Here is a 20,259-nt window from a genome sequence, read left to right as displayed (position 1 = left end):
TTTCTAAGGAATATTTTCATCCAAGATGAACTAGTGTTGCTAAGAGAGTGCTTATGACCAAAGAAATTTTGGATATTTCAGAAAACAAAAAAAAGTTTTGAATAATGGAGAAGCTTCAGGTAATCCCCCCTAAATCTGTGAACCATATATCACAGTTTCGAAGGATTATTAGACACAATGAAAAAGCTATCATCATATGGCGATCAATTCTATTGAGTCTCTAGATAACTACATCTTTTCAAATACTTTTACACTCTGTGGATGCCATTCACAAGTTTGATTACACTGGCATAATATAATTTTCGATATGACTTGATTTCCTACTTTGTTCACCAAAAATTAGATATATATTCCTTTTACAATACATGTAGCAGTCTTGTACTTCATCCTTAATAATAGTAGTCTAGCAACCTGAAAGACGTACTTATATACATAACTTGGTCATTTATAAGATTGTCGTGTATGTACCGAGCCCCATACATTAATTATCTGTCGTATGTGTTGAGAGGAACCTTCCCACTTCACTCTAAGACCGGTGAGTGGTCAGACGTTGTGGTGTGGCAGCCCCCAGCACCATCCTGCTTCAGGAGGGATGGGGAGGGTGTTCCTGTTTTCATTCCTCGACACATTTCGCCTTGCGCCTGAAGTGACGTTGGCATAATCCAAATCGTATGGAACATCCCGGTATATCTTGCGTGGATGTAGAGAGTCGATGATGGTAGGGGAGCGGTGTGTGTCTTCTCTCCTCGGCAGGCTACGAGGTGCTGTGTTTAGCTTAGAGTAAACCTGGAAAGTGTGAGCAAAATCCACCAAAGTGGCTGGAAGAGGAGAAGACTTTGGCTGAATGCTCAGTGGGTCAGGTCCTCCTGGAAACATCATTCCAAGCGAACATTTGCAACGTCTTGAGTAAACGTTGCCCTCTCGTCGCCATCGTCTAATCCACCTGTAGACGGTGGACACGCTGGTCCCAGACTTCTGTGCAATGTCGCGGGGAGACACACCGTCTGCCCACATCAGCACGATCCTTGCACGGTCGTCCACACCCGTCGACTTGAACGTGGGACGACGTCGTACCATAATGTTCCTGTGTGGAACGAAATAAAGAAATTTCACACTCACAGAAATCTGTGATGAATAGACGTCATAGCAAAGACGTCTTGCTTGATTTGCTGTGACGAAGGATTTGCTCCTTCGAAGGGGAAACTATCCATTCATGTCTCGGTCAGTTCCACCAGTGAGTAACACATTAGGGGTCAGTTCCACCAGTGTAGTAACGCTTTACGAGTCAGTTCCACTGGTGTAGTAACACTACGAGTCAGTTCCACCAGTGTAGTAACACTATGAGTCAGTTCCACCAGTGGAGTAATACTTTATAGAAATTTTGACAGGAGACAATATGCTGTTTTCCTTCTCTTTTGCTGCTTGAGACTTATAATTTCCTCTTTTCATCGCCCATGACAGAGGATCTGTCTCGCTAGCCATCATAATGCAGCAGTCAAGACAGAAGCAGTGACCTGGCAACATTCAATCGTGGAAAAACGCAATCTATAACTGTATAGCCTTTTGAAATTCACTCGATTTCCACGAATTAGATTTCATGATTCCACAACGCAACCATGCAATGATATACGCATATTAAGCATTGCCATATTCTCCACTTCCAAATTGTAATATAACGAACATCGCAAAATCCGTTTCTCAAAAGTTTGGGGTGAGTGGTAAAAAATCAAAATGATTTTTCTTGTGAGTATGTACGGGGATTTGATTTGTCCCTGTGTGTGTGTGTGTGGGGTACTGTTTCCATATCTGGGGTTTAGGGACAGTGGGGGGGTTTCCTTCATCTCTCTTTCTCTCTCTCTCTTAGACAGAGTGGAACAATAAAGCTTTAAGGTTTATAAACTTTCCTGTTATCTCAACAATTTCCAAATTACATTTCAACACTTGTAAGAAAAGAAATAAGGGAAGTCAAATGATAATCTTACACACTCACACACATTTAAAAGCATATATATATATATATATATATATATATATATATATATATATATATATATATATATATAAAGTATTCTTGTTAAGAAGATATAGTAATATACAAACTTTCTTACACTTATCATAAAAAGTAATAGGTTAGTGTTAGTGCCTTACAATAGTAATACAGGAGGTGAGGTTGTTGACAGGTGTCAGCTGCACCACGACAATGCGTCTTGCACCAGCGCCTCACATCATTTTTGTTCGTCGGACACACCTCCTGCAGGAGTCAGGCTGCTCCTCATTGGTCCAGTGTATGAAGACTGGTCTGGGATTGGATGGTATTAGGGGCACCTATCGTCATGATTGGTTGGTGTTAGTTACCTTAGCATCATGTAAGACTGTTGTGATTGGTGTGCCTTATGACTGCGCGCGTTGATACGGCAATAGCTTTATGACTCCAGGTGGTTGAAACTCGATAAGAATCAAGACAACTTTGGTTATTTTTATCCTCGTTCTTCTGAATAATTCCCTGCATAAAGGAACATGTAGATCGCTTCACGTAAAAGGCTTCAGTTATGTGTTATTTCAGCCGTTGCTCTTCTGAACCGTCTTAGCTTTTTTTTTTTGTCCCCAGGTGATGAAAGCCTGAGGCCAGGGCACACGAGTGGCTTCTGCATCCCATAGTTTCCGTGTGTAGACCAACCACACGAGGATGTGAGCATTACGGTACTTCCTCTTTCCCATTCATGGTGACGAAGCTGTGATGTTCTCTTCCTCCCTCTGTCATTTCCTCATCGTACAACCTTTCCGTCATTAACAGTTAGGTTTATAAGCACCGAACAAACTCAGAGAAATCTAATCATTTTTCTTCTTGTATCCCTTTTGCCCCTAAGTCGAGATGGTCGCCATTAGGGCATGCTTTGACCCATGTAATGTCACATAATCTAAAAAATATGTTAGTTACTCTGTCACTAATACAGAAGGCATGAGGGATCTGTGGTGGTAAAAATTCTTCGATGCCCAGTTGGATGAAAACATCTAAAGGCAGAGAAATCAAAGAAAAATGAAAGGATTTTGTTCACCTTTAATACCATCTTACAGAGAATATACTCCAGGATACAGTAAGTCACCAGGACATCCAGAAACACACGAGAGGAAAGGATTTATGACTGCATATCTTCTCTGCCTGACAAAACTCTTACCCATATAGCATTAGAAAATATGGCAAAATGATTATATGAATTATAACATTACGTAATTACTTTAGCAATCTATAGTGTTGAAGTTTTGATGTAAGACAGTTCTAGGTGTACGTAATGATAATTCAGTACCCAACCATGCATGATTATATGCATATATATATATATATATATATATATATATATATATATATATATATATATATATATATATTTATAGTTTTCATACATGATCTTGCGACGGGATCAGTAGCCCACTGAGACACTAGACGAGAAGCTCTGATCCTCTGCATGACGAGCAGCAGTGAGAAGCTCGGCACAGAGCAGCAGGAGAGCGGCAGCGTGGCCGCCAGCGAGCACCACGAACATTCCCTGAAATGAACGAGGTCGTCTCCGTCAGGCAGGTTTAACACAGTGGTACGGTAGTTGGGGGGCTATTGTACAAGGTCGTCTCCGTCAGGCAGGTGTTAACACAGTGGTACGGTATTTGGGGGCTGTTGTACGAGGTCGTCCCCGTCAGGCAGGTGTTAACAAAGTGGCAAGGTAGTAGTTAGGGGCTGTTCTAATCTTAATCTTGAAATCTGTGGCGAATGGGCACCTCCTACTGGAGCGGGATCCAGTGTAGAATCATTGGTGAATGAATAAAACTTCGAGTTTTTACAAAAAGAAAAGAAAGAGACTGAAATATTCAGGTGAAACGATTTATTTCTCGTGGTTCTAGTGTTCTCACGAGAATGATGTGTGACTGTTACTTACCCAGAGGTTAGAAGCAGCGAGTGATGACTTGATTGTGATCTTGGTGGGAGGATGGAGACATCTGGTGGAGTTAATCTTGAAACTCGTCATCCAGTAATCATATATCCCGTATTGCTTCACGTACTTGATGCTGTGGGATGATAAAATGAATATTAGAAAAGAATGTAGTTGTAGTATATCTTACGAGAGATGTTTTAAATACGGACAGTATTCAGAAGTGTAAAATGGTTGTATGATAGCAAAATATTTTCAGGAGATGGGGCCCCCATGAGTGTAAAACTCTCTCTCTCTCTCCCTGCATAGTACAAATTGGTGGATACAGTATATATTTACCCAAGTTTATCCAATGAGTAACTCCCACACTGGTATTATAGAACGGCAAGCGACGGTAGTCCTACACTTCATGTCTAAATTACCTTTTACTTAGAGCTGGGACGAGAGGATGCCCCTTCTGACCGACCATACTCATGGATGTGGGGAAGAACTGCTCCCTGGAGGTGTAAAAGTCACATCGTCCTGTGGGTGATCAGAAGAAAACGAGTACTGTACACTGGAACGATAGATAAGTCAATGCAAAGAGATTTTAAGTGCCTAATGAAGCGAAGCTGCTTCGGAACAAGTCGAACAAACTTTTGATAAGGGAACAGATGGAGAGATGAAGTATCTAATGGCAAGGTTGGCTGTATCAGTTACAGAAATGATTTACGTGATTACGACTCCTAACATGATGGACAAAAAACACATGAAACATATCACCGAATATTGCCTCTACCAGTTTCAGAATACGAAGGTATTCTTTAGGTGTCGCTTTTTTTTTTTTTTTACTAAGCCGTTCACAGGCTGAACTTGACTAGAAAAGCCAGCTATAGCTAGCAAGGATCCCTCTCTCTCTTTCCTCTAAGAAATGAACCTGAGTACAGAGCGGGAGACGTCACCTGTGTCTGAGAACAAGTCGGCCCTGAGGGACCTGCCCTCGTTTTCCTCAACGATGAGGACGTGGGTTCCCTCCACCACCAGCGTCTCCATCACTTTCCTCCACAACGTGGACGTCACCCACATCAGACGACCGTCTTTCCCAGGCGTCCATTACGTCACGAAATGTGCCATTTTTCGCAGACTGCAAACATTTGATTCTATTATCTCTACGCTTAAAGACATTAGCTGTAATGTGCCACTAGATGCTGCTCTGACACAAGTCTTATAGACAGACGAAGTTCAACAGCAGCAATTATTTCTGATATGATAGCAACTTCAGTAAGAATAAAGGATGTTAAAGTACATTCACTAACACTATTCCATTAATCTTTATCACTGTGATCTGATATTAATGACAACTATGATGATTATTTCATATTCTATTGCATTTATGAATCTACTGGTCTTACCTGAAGATACTTTATGTAAACATCGCCGGCCACCCATATCATGGTGGCGGAGGGGTCGTCCAGCACGTCTCTGAGGGATTGGAACGGTTGTGCAATGTGCCTGACGGCCAACATAGACATAAGGTTACCGTCATAACTCCGGACGAACAGCAGCGTCATCACCATCCACGACCCCAGCATCAGACGCTCCCACGGCTGCTCGCCTGGCTCAGGGCTGTACCCTTATTCACGGATATATATATATATATATATATATATATATATATATATATATATATATATATATATATATATATATATATATATATATATATATATATAATGTAGATTATCAATATATTTCAGTTCATTGGTTCAGATTTCTGCTATGAGCCATCGAGTAATACTTAAAAACATGACCAACTGGCTTAGCCTCGGGTCATCCTCATATCTTGGAGCATATTTCTCGGTGATTATCCTACAGGTCTTGTATACATACGTCGATGTACCTTGTTGTAGCAACACGCGAAGATATAGGAAGATATTGTCCATCCTCCAGGTGTTCCTCTGTGGAGCCTTGCGAGGGAAGCAGAGCAACACTAGCAACACCATCCCCGGCACCACCACCACCACAGTCAGGATGGCCGTCCACACCAGAGGTCCCAGAGGCAGCAGGAAGCCCCACGGGTCCACCTCAGGCCGCCCTCGACCTCCGATGATCTTCAGGGCGTCGTCCACGACTATTCTCATGTAGTCCACCATCTCAGCTCGAGTAGCACTCATAGAGAAGGGACCGACACCCATGTCCACCTCCTGTATCCACCCACATAACACCAGACTATTAAAATTGTTATAGAGGCTAAGATACGTTTATGTAAGTGTTAGTAAATCATATCAAAAACTACAAGGATCAGTTTAAGAAGAGGTACAGGACATGGAAGTCATGTGGCCTATATATGATGGGAGGTTTTAAGAGGAAAACAGCTAGATGTATCTTCAACTGAAGGGTAACAGAAGAGCATCAGAGTGAACGACGTCCCTCTGGGTCAATAGTGCATCGGGACACAAAACTCGGGGCAGAATGGTATCCTCTGAGAGGAAGGGGGTCGATAGTGGCCGTGATTACTAATGAAACTTGTTTGGTCTGCGAGCAACCCAGAGTTGCCTGGAGGTCTACACTTGTGACAGATCATTATACGTCTGGCGGATCCTTAACAGTTGATGATTTTGTCAGGGGTCATTGTTCGTATTTTAAATGTACACATGTACTCTGTATCATCGCCTTTAATCATTATTAATCAGTTCAAAGTTACCTATCTGTGTGGGGTCTGTCTGCTAACCTACCAACCTACAAAACTGAAACAAATATAATGAACAATTTAATACAAAGAAATGATAATTACTTACCAGACCAGCCACCATGAGTGGCGCGACCTGCTACACTCACCTCCCTGCCCACCATCCCGACCATGCCAGTCCAGGACCCATCAGCCTCCTTATGACCCCACATACCGTCTGGTGGTCGCACGAACGTGTACCTGGTGAGACAAATGTTAACACCACCACGCCAGACATTCTGACTACCTTGTATTAAGACGTTCAATTGATTATAAAGAACAAATAATGCAATGTCCATGATACTCAGTTGTGATTTGTACTGGTTATATTCATGAGTTACCAGAATACTGGAGTGATTGCATGTAAGTCGTGATGTCAAACATGTATTTTCACAGGTCTCCTGGTCCTTCAGACAACTCATTCATTCATCGTGTTCTTGGTGGCCGCTCTCTCACGCAAAATAATGTGTAGAATGTGTAGAATGTTGCAAATATATTTATACTGGACAAGTGTGTAAAAGAAGTACCATTGTGTGCCGGATGGCTACTTTTCACACCGATAAGATAGGACACTTGCGTGTAGAATGACGCAATATACGCATACGAGAAGTATGTGGTAGTGACAAGAGGGAAGTTTAGGAGCAGAGGTGAGAATTCAGCAGAGCCTCAGCCCTCTCGCAAGCCTTACTTGTTTGATTCCTCATTCAGAGGTTATTAACACATGAACTTCACTACCAGAAGACTAATAAAGTATTTGGCAAGACTACTTAATGCGTTCCATTGATTGGCTTGTAATGGTATCGAATCTCTGATGACATGGATTAATGCTACACTCATTTCTTATATAGGGAACTTAAAGAACTGAATGCCAGAGAGGATATCCTTGCGGTATCTGAGCTAAAGAGTGTCTCCTGTACGGCGAATGTGTAGAATCTGTCGAGGTGATGATGGGCCAAACACTGTTCAAACAACAACATTCACATGTCACCGGAATTTATCACTTCATCGTAATCATATCACAGAGCCACTGACACCTACCTAACCTCACCACATCACGCAAGACGCATAAACACGCACCTCCACCACACTGATCAACAACTCACGTGAAATTAAAGTTTTCTGCGAGCAGGTCCAGCAGGTTGATCATGGGTCCTTCGAACTCCACCGGTTGATCTGGTTTCCAAGAAGGGCTCAGCTCCACATAGGACGGGTACTCCTCACACGCCTGTCAGGAACGTTGGCCCGTAGGCGAACCTGTGACCAAAAGATTCCATGAATGACTGGGTAATGCCTGGTAACTTTCGTGTCATGTGCTATCGATAGGCAAAGCTCTGGGACTCAGGCACACCTACTTGGAGAACTTCTCAGGGAAGAGCGGGAGGTGGGTGGCCAGTGTGAGGCCACGTATGGTCGACCAGGACGCAATACGCACCACCTGGGCGTCCGGGGGTCTGTAGGGCGGGTGGATGTATATATCACACCTGAAAGAAGATGAATCGGTTGTGATTGCCAAATGATTGAATCTGTATTTCTACAGGATCATTCTATCGACGACCTCCACATCAAGATTAAGTCTAAAAGATGATAACAAAGTGATTAATCCAATGTGTACATTTGGAGGATCACGGAAGACGATAGTGCCTGATCATGTCTTACTGTAGCGCTCATGATTAAGACCAGTGGTGGCTAACCTGGGAAATGGAGCGGAGGCGTCCACGATGATCAACATTGAGTTCGTCATGGAGAAGGAGGTGTAGAGGTGTGGCAGGTCCTGAAGGGGCCGGCGGGTGACGGCCAGGAGTTTATTGGACCACGTCAGGAGGCGGCCCTTGAGGGACCACTCGGCCGAGGCGGCCAGGAAGGCTGGGTCGTCGCTCACCACCACCAACGTCACGCACCCCGAAATCTGCCGCAGCTGGTGAAATTCACATAGCTGTGCAATTGCTACCGGCGACTGACCCAAAAGCGGTGCAGCCTGCAGTCATTAATGATATAAACATCTCTCAAAATCTGATGTGACAATCCTCACTGTGTACGATAACGTAATCGATCTTCCTCCGTGATCGTTCTTACCCACCTGTCGAACCTCGCCAACCATCCTAGAGAGCTGGTCATGTGTCATGTTGGGTCTCTTGCTCTCTCCTACCACCTCGAACACCGCCAGCCCCAACGGAATCCGCAGCCTCTCCGTCACCTGAAGGTGTACGTATTACAGAATGTGAAACACAAGTTTGAACGGTGTGTTGAGAACAGACTGGCGGCAGGACGCGCCCTGTAACAATGTCAGAACTCAATGAGGGTGCCAGAGTGAGGCAGTGTTGACGTACCGTGAAGACAGTGGTGGCCGAGGTGGTGCCGTCTGTGAGGAGGATGACGGAGCAGTGGGGCGGCCGCTCTCTGGCCAGCACCGCCTCCACCGCCCCGCCTGCCACTCCCAGGGTCTGCCTACCACCTGAAAACATAAAAGTCAACATAAGACATAAGGGCCAACACTCGTTAGTGAACGTATGAAATCCCTTTCCATATTTCAACTACTGTTTGAGACTTGTTGAGATGTATCTTTGTTCTGAGTTAAGGTCAACATTTGGTGAAATGAATTGTCGAGTCGACAAAGAACAGTAGTTTCTGGCGATATATTTGACCTCTTGGTTTTTACCGTTGGCCTAATGTTGGTTATGGTGAAAGATTTTTTTTTCTTTATTGCCAGATTTCATGAGCATCACCTGACATATGGCGAGATAGATTAGTCATTTGAACCATTTTCATTTTTATGGTCACGAGACACAATTTGTTATTATCTCCCCCATTCCTTGGTCATATTTCAGCGGACGGTCGTGGAATTTTGGCACAAATTTGTGGTCTTCAATGTCCTACACTAAACGTGTATAAAATCTTTGATAAACAGTATTTCTGGGTGTTGTTCAGAAGTTGACCATATGAAGCAGAATGTTATAGTTTTTGGCTGTTCCCTAACCAGCAATTTTTTTTTTATGTTAGCTGAGACGGAACGGACAGCTGAGGCCATAACATCCCATTAACGCTATGTGTGTATATGTGTGTGTGTGTGTGTGTGTTGGACGTGACCATAACTGTGGACTCACCATAAGGGCGTCGAGGCAGCTGAGCGGCGGACGGGAGGACAGCCACAGTCAGGATCAACAACACTGTCGCCACACTCGCCATCATCACCACCGACCTCCACACCTCCGCTGTGTGGGCATATGATCCTATGAATACGAATGATAAGACTACATATAAGACTCTGATGTGGTATACATATGTTTATCAGACTTTTCAAGGACTAGAATAAGTCCATGACTTCAGATGTAGTTAGGAGGCGTTGTTCCTTAATTTCGTGTTTGTCATCTTATTATGATACTCACGGGAGATTAACGTAACCTGAGTGATCTTATGATGGTTTTAAGTTGATTTCAGTTCTACATATTTTTCGTGGTTTCATCAATTCATTTTGTAGTCTCTAGTGAAAGTCATCTTCCTCGCCAACCCCGAAGTCTTTCGGTAATTATGTATGTCTAGTCTTCGGAACATAAAGAACATTTGATCCGTTTAAACGATAATATATATATATATATATATATATATATATATATATATATATATATATATATATATATATATATATATATCCCTGGGGATAGGGGAGAAAGAATACTTCCCACGTATTCCCTGCGTGTCGTAGAAGGCGACTAAAAGGGGAGGGAGCGGGGGGTTGGAAATCCTCCCCTCTCAATTTTTTTTTTCATTTTCCAAAAGAAGGAACAGAGAAGGGGGCCAAGTGAGGATATTCCCTCAATGGCCCAGTCCTCTGTTCTTAACGCTACCTCGCTAACGCGGGAAATGGCGAATAGTTTGAAAAAAAAAAAAAAAATATATATATATATATATATATAGATAATTTTTTTCTTTATATATTCAGTATTGTGTATCTCTGTACGGTCTTTGAGGTAATGATTTAGTTCACAACCATCTACGTTACTTTGTAGACAACACATTTCTCTCTCTCCTTGTTGCAGACCTCGTCCACCTCCTTATCATCTTAAAGATATCTTACATTCACAGAGATCCTAGTCTACGGTACTTTGTGAGGCCATGACAATAATCTATTATATTGTTTGTAAATGGTTCAACGTGGGACTCTTTAAGTGTCTTTCCTCAGCGCGGTAGCTGAGAGGGAGTCGCTCATTTTCGCGCACATGGAGTAACGTTGGGGGATGAATGACACTATATGATGCGTGGACAAGTCTCCCATGAAAATAAAACAACATTTGCAGAAGCTTTATAAAGTACGGAGTTTTCTGAGTAATGTGATTAATGAAGATAATCTTAGATACGTGAGCCATACATGTGGTAAATTCAAAGGATTACGTAATGAAAGACTATCATATTATAATCGAATCTATTAAATCTCTAATTATATACAATCTTTCTCATTTATAAGTTTTCTTATAATGATATAACTTCCTAAGTGGTATGAAATTACATTATGTATTCTTGATAAACTATACAGTCTCCTACTATAACAATTTTGGACAGTAGTTACGTATTTTCCTTTTGAAATAAGCAGTCCAACAACTCTTACATAGTATGTTCATTGACGAAATCATTGTCATACTAGAAGACAATCCCTTCAACCTGTGGCTCTCTCGCCTTACCTGACCTCACTGTATGACCTGCAGGTGGCCTGGGCGCTGCTGTGTCAGCCCCCATCGCCACTCTGCCCCAGGATGCTCGAGGAGCGAGTTCCTAGCCTCAGTCTTTGAACCGCTTCGTTTCGAATCCGAAACAACATTGGCATATCCGAAACTGTATCGAACGTCGCGATTTATCTTACGTAGATCCACGTAGTCAGCGGAGGCAGGAGTATAGCGACTGTCCTCCCTCTTCGGAAGATCACGAGGAAACGATTTAGCTCGACAGTAAAACTGTAAAGTATGAGAGACATCCACCAAAGTGTCTGGAAACGGAGAAGGGTTTTGTGGCACGTCTACTGGATCCGGTACTCCAGGAATTACCCCAAGCAAACACCGGCAACGTCTTGAATGCACGTTTCCTTCCCTTCGCCACCGCCTAATCCACCTGTAGACGGTGGACACGCTGGTGTCCGTCCTTTGTGCAATGTCCCGGGGAGACACGCCGTCTGCCCACATCAGTACGATCCTCGCACGGTCGTCCACACCCGTTGGCTTGAACAGGGGACGACGTCGTACCATAATACCCCTGTGTGGAATGAGACAAGAAGCTGTTTATCGACACAAGTCATTAGAAAAGGGAACAGATGTTGTTACGAGGACGTCTTGTTGCTATGCTAGAACGGTAGTTCCGGTTTTTTTCCACGCCAAGAACTACCCACTCTTGCCTGGGTCAGTTTAAACAGTGCCAATGACAATTAAGGAAACCATCACAGCAGTAGGTAGAATGTTCATATTTTTGTCCATTGTCACTAAAAAATGATTTTGATATTTGTTTCTAAGTTGGCCCTCACCAGTCCTTCATAATGAGGTTTCAGTACAACTGGCGCCAACGATTTGATCCACGAACAGTCAATTAAGAGTGTTAGGTGTGTGCTTGTGGTTTGGAGGGTCATTTTAGCAAGACATGCTTATGAAAATATCACAAATAAAGAAAGATTACTCTCATATCAGTCTCTAAGTGGGCGAAAATTACTATAAACGACAAATCAGTTTTGCATCGAAAAAAAGCACATCAAGGCTTTTCAAAATGTTATTTCCTCAGGTAATAAACAACCCGCAGAATATTTGAAACACAATATCTTCTATAAAAAGATTCCCGCCCCCCCACCCCCCCCCCCCCTCACCCCTACGCTAATTACAGAGCAGTTGCTGGGGAGGTGGAAGTGTCTTCCGGTAGTACAGAAGTGTTGACGGTGTCAGCTGCACAACGACAATGCATCTTGCACCAGCGCCTCACATCCCTTTTCGTGTTTATTAGACACACCTTCTGCAGGAGTCAGAGTTGCACCTTATTGGTCCAATGTGTAAGACTTAGTTTTGGGATTGGCTAACGGTAAGAAAAGCTGTTGCCATGATTGGCTGGTTTGTGTTTTAGCATCAGTTAAGTCTGCTGTGATTGGTGAGTCGTGAGAAGCGCGCACGATTGGGGTCACTATAGGTCATGACCTCGTCGCCGACGCTCGATAATCTCAGGGGGCGTCTTGAGCTCCCACCATCTTACGATGAAGCCTGGTTGTTAGGCAACGATACTCGCAGAATAACATATCATGAAGAGGTTTATGGTAAAGGATTTAGGTAAAGTATTCTTTAAAGTGTCGTTATGTATGATGTGATCAAAGAGGAAAATATCTAGCGTTATTCGTGAGAAACAACAAAGTGATATCAGAAGAGCATATTGTAGTATGCATCATCGATAATGAAATATGGAATGATTATATATATCAACACAATCGCTCCAGACTAAAGTACGCCTCACCTCTATTCATCCATCCTTTGAAAGAAAACGTCACAGAAATACAGAATATACAAAACAGTGCATTCATAGGAATCACGATTGCTTTCAGATACCACAAGCATCCAACATTTACACAATAATGAAATATATTCCCAGTACAATTTCCTGCCTCAATATACTCGACATCCATTGTCTTGTAACAACCCTAGAGCCCCCTCCCCTCCCACCACCATCCAAAGTAACTAGTAACCCGAAATGAGAATCAAAGCGCATGCACTTGCCCCACACTTCAGGAATATATGAAGACAAAGAACATCACACTACTTATCCCGCCCGGTGAACGTGGCTTACTTCCTGAACGCTGCCGGAGTTAAGAGTGGACCTGGGACAGGATGTATATATATATATATATATATATATATATATATATATATATATATATATATATATATATATATATATATATATATATACCAGGTACAAGCAATTTTGCAGCAGTAATTAGAAAACAATTGCAGGGACAGTGGTAGCGTCTTACAGTAGCAGTACAGGAGGTGAGGTTGTTGACGGAGTCAGCTGCACCACGACAATGTATCTTGCACCAGCGCCTCACATCCTTTTTGTGTTCACTAGACACACCTCCTGCAGGAGTCAGGCCTGCGTCTCATTGGTCCAGTGTGTGAGACATGATCTGGGATTGGTTAACATTAGAAGCAGCTATTATCACGATTGGCTAATGATCTTTTAGCAACAGTTAAGGCTGCTGTGATTGGCGAGTGTGAGATGCGCAAGTTGGGTAGTTATAGGTCGTGACTAAAAAGGTTTTGATACTCAGGAATCTCAAAGGTCATACATTTTTTTTCTCGGAGAAATATATCATTTAGACAATGTTTCAGCTACAAGCACCAATTCTAGATCACCCTGGATTCAAGACTGTACTTCAGCATCAATTACATTGACATTATATATATAATGTAATTAGATGACCTATCTCTGATTACCTTAATTATATATACCAACCGAATACAAAGCAAATTATTGTGGTAAGAATATCTAACGATTGGACATCAGTTCTCAGGCTAAATCATAATAATAACTAGACCATATCCGAACATTTGTTACTAATAGTAATACAAAAGTAATCATGTAATTGTCATTGGCAAGGATTCTTCATTGTAAAGTTGAGAGTTGGGTACAGTCCGTGGTAAAGTGATGAGAAATCATTATATTCTGTTGTAATATATATATATATATATTTATTCGTGTGTGTGTGTGTGTGTGTGTGTGTATTTTTTCTTTTCTTTTTCACATGTACTGGATGGATCAATCTTATTTCCAGAAGTGATCAAGTGTTGTCATCAGCTATCCATGCGGCCAGAAGCTCGAGACAGAGCAGCAGGAGAGCGACAGTGTGGCCACCAGCGAGCACCACGAACATTCCCTGAAATCAACGAGGTCGTATCGGTCAGGCAGGTGTTAACACAGCAGTACAGTGGTCCTGGTATATGTGAGTAAGTGAGGAGAGAAATTTAAGGAAAATATCTATGTTTCAGGAAATGAATACTAAAGATCTATCAAGAATATTGGAAATAATTAGACAAATATTTGGTTTTCCATTTTTTTTTCCTCTCACGTATTGCCAGGATGTGATGTTGCATGTGTTACTCACCCAGAGGTTGGAGAGAGCCAGGGAGGATTTGACGGTGATCCTGGTGGGGGGACGAAGACAGATGGACGAATTCACTTTGAAATTCTCCAACCAGTGGTCAAATATTCCCGACTCCTTAACATACGTGATGCTGCGTGCAAAAGGCCTCCCAGTTATTCCAGATCATGATAATCTTTATCAATCTAAACTTAAATATAATTTTAGTATTCAACTTTAGTCTTGATTTTAGTACCTGGTGTCCTGCATGAGTACATTTCTATACCAAATTTGCCACGACACTCAACTGACGCGTATGGACGAACATGACAGAGTTTGTTGTCATTTATTTATACCATTTATATCATCTGATTCCCATTTATTCGTTACTGACCAGCTTGCGACGGCAGACTCCTTACTTAGATTACCTTTTACTTAAGGCTGGGACGAGTGGGTGGCCCTTTGGACCGATCATACTCATGGACGTGGGCAAGAAGTGTTCCCTGGAGGTGTAAAAATCACACCGACCTGTGAAGTATGGAAATACAATGTATATATAAACATATGAATATATATATATAGATGTACAGATATAGATGTTCAGATATGTATGTATAGGAAAGGAAACAAAACATTTAATGGAAACTACCTGTGTCCGAGAAGACGTCAGCCCTGAGAGACTTGCTGTCATTCTCCTCGATGATGAGGACGTGGCGTCCCTCCACCACCAGCGTCTCCAGCAGCGTCCTGTACTCCGTGGAAGCCACCCACATCAGGCGACCGTCCCTCCCGGTGTCCATCACCTCGCGAAAGATACCATCTTGCGCAGACTGCAAAGATTGTCTTTTGGAATCGTCTGCACACGTTAGCACATCTGTCACCTGCTAGACTGTGACCCCCATTGCTGTTATGGTGCTGATCCAGTATCTTTTACTCAAGTGGACAAGAGAGAATTCAGAGTTCCTAAACCACAGAGACAAGCAAAGATACTATGAAACACGTCCGTCTACGGATATGACGATACGTAGATTCTCTTTGAAGATGTTTTCGTCTATCATCTCTTAAAGATCATCAAAGTAAGTATATAAACGAAGGAAGAAAATCCTAAACTGTAAGCGGTATGGCATATATATTCATGACTGTTTGTCTTACTCTAAGAATTTCCATGTAAACAGAGCCGTCGTGAAATATCATAGTGGCGGAGGGGTCGTCCAGCACGTCTCTGAGGGACTGGTAGGGCTGCGAGATGTACCTGACGGCCAACATGGACATGAGGTTACCGTCGTAGCTCCGGAAGAACACCAGAGCCATCACCATCCACGACCCCAGCACCAGCCGCTCCCACCCCCACTCGCCAGGCTCAGCCTTGTACCCTTTGTTCGAGAGAGAAATCATCTTTACATATTACATTACAATCATCAACATCTTTGGTAGGCGTTATGCTGGGAACGACAAGTTGAAAGGTCTTATCATACTGACTAGATGTGACAAAGACTGAAAATCAACTCTCCAAAGTTCATTCTATTTTACGATTTCACAACGGTGAGGAGGTAAGAACTTATTGCTATGTCTCAAGAGCCTTATGACACCTTCAAGCGAAAAGCTGTCAGCTTGTAGCCGTGTCTTCATCACAGTGAATAGATAATGAGTGAAGTGGAAGGTGGGGATTTTCGTTAAGTGGGACGGACGGACAAGTAGCGAGCCAGGCAAGAGAATCTACCCTCTGTCTGATGTATATATTTTTTTCCACGAGATCTCTACCTTTGACTGGGAGCAGCTGGCATGACAACAAGAAGCTAATGGTAATGAAACTTCTCCTAATACGAGAGTTTTCTCCTGAACTGATGCATGACTCACAGCTTTTGCAGCCAGCCAGCAGCTCCTACTCAAGGATAGATGTAGCACGTGGAACTTACCTGTCAAGTAACAGGGAGAGTACATTGCCCGGTTTGCTACATTTCCGTCCGTCTCACTGAACATTCAGTGTATGGAAGAAGAAATCGTGTTATTGAAAGTTTCATTCCTGTGATATGTAGCGAGCAAAAGGATATTGCCAATGCTCAGAAACACGGACATCACAGCGTGAGACAAATATCTAATTTGTTATAGCTTTTAAAGACAAAAAAATCATATTGGTTGTGATATATATATATATATATATATATATATATATATATATATATATATATATATATATATATATATATATATATATATATATTGCCTTACCTTGTTGCAACAATACACGGAAATACACGAAGATTTTGTCCCTCTTCCAGGAGTCCCTCTGTGGAGCCTTACGAGGGAAGCAGAACAACAGCAGCAACACCATCCCCGGCACCACCAGCAGCGCCGCCAGGATGGCCGTCCACACCAGAGGTCCCAGAGGCAGCAGGAAGCCCCACGGGTCCACCTCAGGCCGCCCTAAACCTCCTGTGATCTTCAGTGCGTCGTCCACGAATAATTTCATGTAGTCCACCATCTCAGCACGAACAGCAGTCAGTGAGAAGGGCCCGATTCCCATGTCCACCTCCTGCATCCTCCCACATTGAACAATTCTTTAGAATGACACATGGGTTACCGTGTATCACTGCCTCTACAAAGCAAATAGTTTACCCACAATCACAATGATCAGTGATCAGTATATAAAGATAGATGAAAATCCTGAAAAGTCTCTGGCTTTCCAATGCATAACTATTGAACGTCTTTCATGTCTATGAGCCATTACCACTCGACTGAGCTACTACATTTTATCCCCTGCTAAGGAATGAGAACCATTTGCTCCAGACTTCAGTACCGCTGGCCCTTTTGAGCCACACGTCATGATTTTCTTGTTTAAAAAAGAATTCTTCGCGTGCCTGACCTAAATATCCGGACAATCCACTATGAGCGGTGCATAAAAGGCGATCTCGTTACACTCACCTTCCTGCCCACCATCCCAACCATGCCAGACCAGGATCCATCAGCCTCCTTAGTTCCCCACTTGCTGTCCGGCGGCCGCACGAACGTGTACCTAAAGAGACAAGCATTAACACCACCACACATAACATTTGCAAAAACTCCATTAACTTTGTGTCAATGCTGTTTCGTGAAGGTGATTCTAAGAACAGAAAATATTGCAATGGAAAGTTACAGTCATCTCTTGTCTGTGTTACGTGCACACACCATCATGTATAACTGACATGACATCTTACGTAAAGTTGAAGCTCCTTGCAAGCACCGCCAGCAGCTCCGCTACGGGTCCTTCGAACCTCAGCGGCTGACCAGGGTTCCAGGCTAGATCTCTCTTCATGTAGGAAGGATAGTCTTCGGCCACCGCCACGAACGATGGCCCGTAGGCGAACCTGGCCAAGTAATCCATTGACTGACTGGGATCTCGTACATTGTATGACATCTGACGCAACTCTAGATTATATGTGTTTTTTCTCGAAAAAACGATGCTAATTCCTGATATCCTTTCCTATTTCGTATATTCATGTTTCGTATCTAATAAACTTGCTATGAAAGCAGAGGTAAACAAATGCATCGTGCATACAAATTATAAAAACAGAGGACTTGGCACATTTGCAATCATGGGTATGCAACTTCCATTTCACGTACTTGGAGAACTTCTCAGGGAAGAGCGGGAGGTGGTTGGCCAGTGTGAGGCCACGTATGGTCGACCAAGACGCAACACGCACCACCTGGGCTTCCGGGGGTCTGTAGGGCGGGTGTACGTATATATCACACCTGCAAGCAAAGAAAACTGACAGCGAAAAAACCTTGCTGTTTTGCGTTTTGACAAGTATCTTCACAGGAGGAAAAGTCACCCGAAAGATATCTTAGAGGCAATAATAAACTGACTTCCGAACACTTACATCCCATTCTCGAGGAAGTCGATAATATGACTGATTAGATTTTAAAACTTGGAGATAGGTCTGCCAGTGATGTACACCGGCCAAATGTAGTGATAGACTTAACTTATACACAGTTAATTTATTGTCAGGTTCCATCTTATATCCTACCTCAAAGAGAGGATATGAGTCTAGCCATACGGCTGGAATGGTATGAATGATGATGGGCTGTATTCTTTATGCCGAAGGTTCACTGTACATAAGATATGAAACATGGGAAGCATAGGGCTGCTAAGCATTTACATAAGCACTTTTTACTTCTGTAAGGCTGACAATTCATTGCTTGTAGTCTGACTAGGTAAAGACCAGTTGCCATGTTCTTCAGGATGACACTGCAGCAGCGTCACCCATGAGAAACATGCCACTGGACCATTACGTTTCATTACGAGTGGAATAATCATGATATAGAACATTGATGGCTAACCTGGAAAATGATGAGGAGGTGTCCACGATGATCAACATGGCGTTCATCATGGAGAAGGAGGAGTAGAGGTGTGGCAGGTCCTGAAGAGGCCGGCGGGTGACGGCCAGGAGTTTGTTGGACCACGTCAGGAGGCGGCCCTTGAGGGACCACTCGGCCGAGGCGGCCAGGAAGGCTGGGTCGTCGCTCACCACCACCAACGTCACGCAACCCGACACCTGACGCAGCTGTTGACGTTCATAGTGTAAGTGCTACCTGCCATTAACCTATAACCAGTGCAACCCGCAGTCGCTAATAATGTAACCTTCCCTCAAATCTGATGTGACAATTCCTCACTGTGTTCGATAACGTAATCGACCTTCCTCCGTGATCATTCTTACCCACCTGTCGAAATTCGCCGACCATCCAGGCGAACTGCGCCTGCGTCATGTTGGATCTTTTGTCCTTCCCCGCCACCTCGAACGTCGCCAGCCCCAACGGGATCCGCAGCCTCCCCAGCTCCTGAAGTGACATAATTACAGGATGTGAGCAAGAATGAGGACACTGTGGGTGAGAGGAGACTGTGGGTTGCTGGTACATTATGATAAGCCACAGCACACGTGTTGTGTGAGGGTGTCAGAGTGAGGCAGTGTTGACGTACCGTGAAGACAGTGGTGGCCGAGGTGGTGCCGTCTGTGAGGAGGATGACAGAGCAGTGGGGCGGCCGCTCTCTGGCCAGCACCGCCTCCACCGCCCCGCCTGCCACTCCCAGCGTCTCCCCACCACCTGACAACAGGAAAGATTATCAATGCAAACCAGAATTACATCCTATGTAACAACAGCTATTGTCATAAAGTTTTAGACGCAAATAGAATATATATATATATATATATATATATATATATATATATATATATATATATATATATATATAGGAAGACAGCCGCGTATTATGACACTACGACATGACGAAAAAAATCTCTAGACTTACCATAAGGGCGTCGAGGCAGCTGGGCGATAGACGGGAGGACAGCCACACTCAGGATGGACAACAGAGCCGCCACACTCACCATCGTCACTGACCACCACACATCCGCTGTATCTGCACGTGAACACATGAGTATGGAGCTAAGAAGAGAAGACGTGTTGATTGGTTTTAAAAGCATATTGTCTTGACGAGCGATCGCCTCTCGTTTCCATCGTTCGAATTGCCTATTAGATTCAATCACAAAGTTCATAAAGAT

At 43.2% G+C, this 20,259-nt stretch overlaps 1 protein-coding gene and 1 pseudogene across 1 annotated transcript; both read right to left on the bottom strand.

Moving 5' to 3' along the window:
• Positions 1 to 3,051: 3,051 nt before the first annotated feature.
• On the bottom strand, positions 3,052 to 13,733 carry LOC139760819 (probable glutamate receptor). Its single transcript, XM_071684467.1, is given in 16 exon segments — positions 3,052 to 3,545; positions 3,930 to 4,059; positions 4,346 to 4,445; positions 4,865 to 5,006; positions 5,008 to 5,046; positions 5,315 to 5,535; positions 5,803 to 6,106; positions 6,741 to 6,831; positions 7,734 to 7,855; positions 7,857 to 7,884; positions 7,983 to 8,111; positions 8,322 to 8,545; positions 8,708 to 8,824; positions 8,958 to 9,082; positions 9,732 to 9,857; positions 13,616 to 13,733. Coding segments are annotated over 15 exon segments (1,983 nt in total). The 5' UTR covers positions 9,817 to 9,857; positions 13,616 to 13,733; the 3' UTR covers positions 3,052 to 3,419.
• A 113-nt stretch (positions 13,734 to 13,846) lies between these two features.
• On the bottom strand, positions 13,847 to 20,088 carry LOC139760944 (glutamate receptor 2-like; annotated as a pseudogene).
• Between the last annotated feature and the right edge of the window lie 171 nt (positions 20,089 to 20,259).

The sequence above is a fragment of the Panulirus ornatus genome, chromosome 38 (assembly GCF_036320965.1).
Source record: "Panulirus ornatus isolate Po-2019 chromosome 38, ASM3632096v1, whole genome shotgun sequence".
Classification (NCBI taxonomy): Eukaryota; Metazoa; Arthropoda; class Malacostraca; order Decapoda; family Palinuridae; genus Panulirus; species Panulirus ornatus.
Note: the sequence above shows the minus strand (reverse complement) of the source record. Positions and strands in the feature narration are given on the sequence as shown.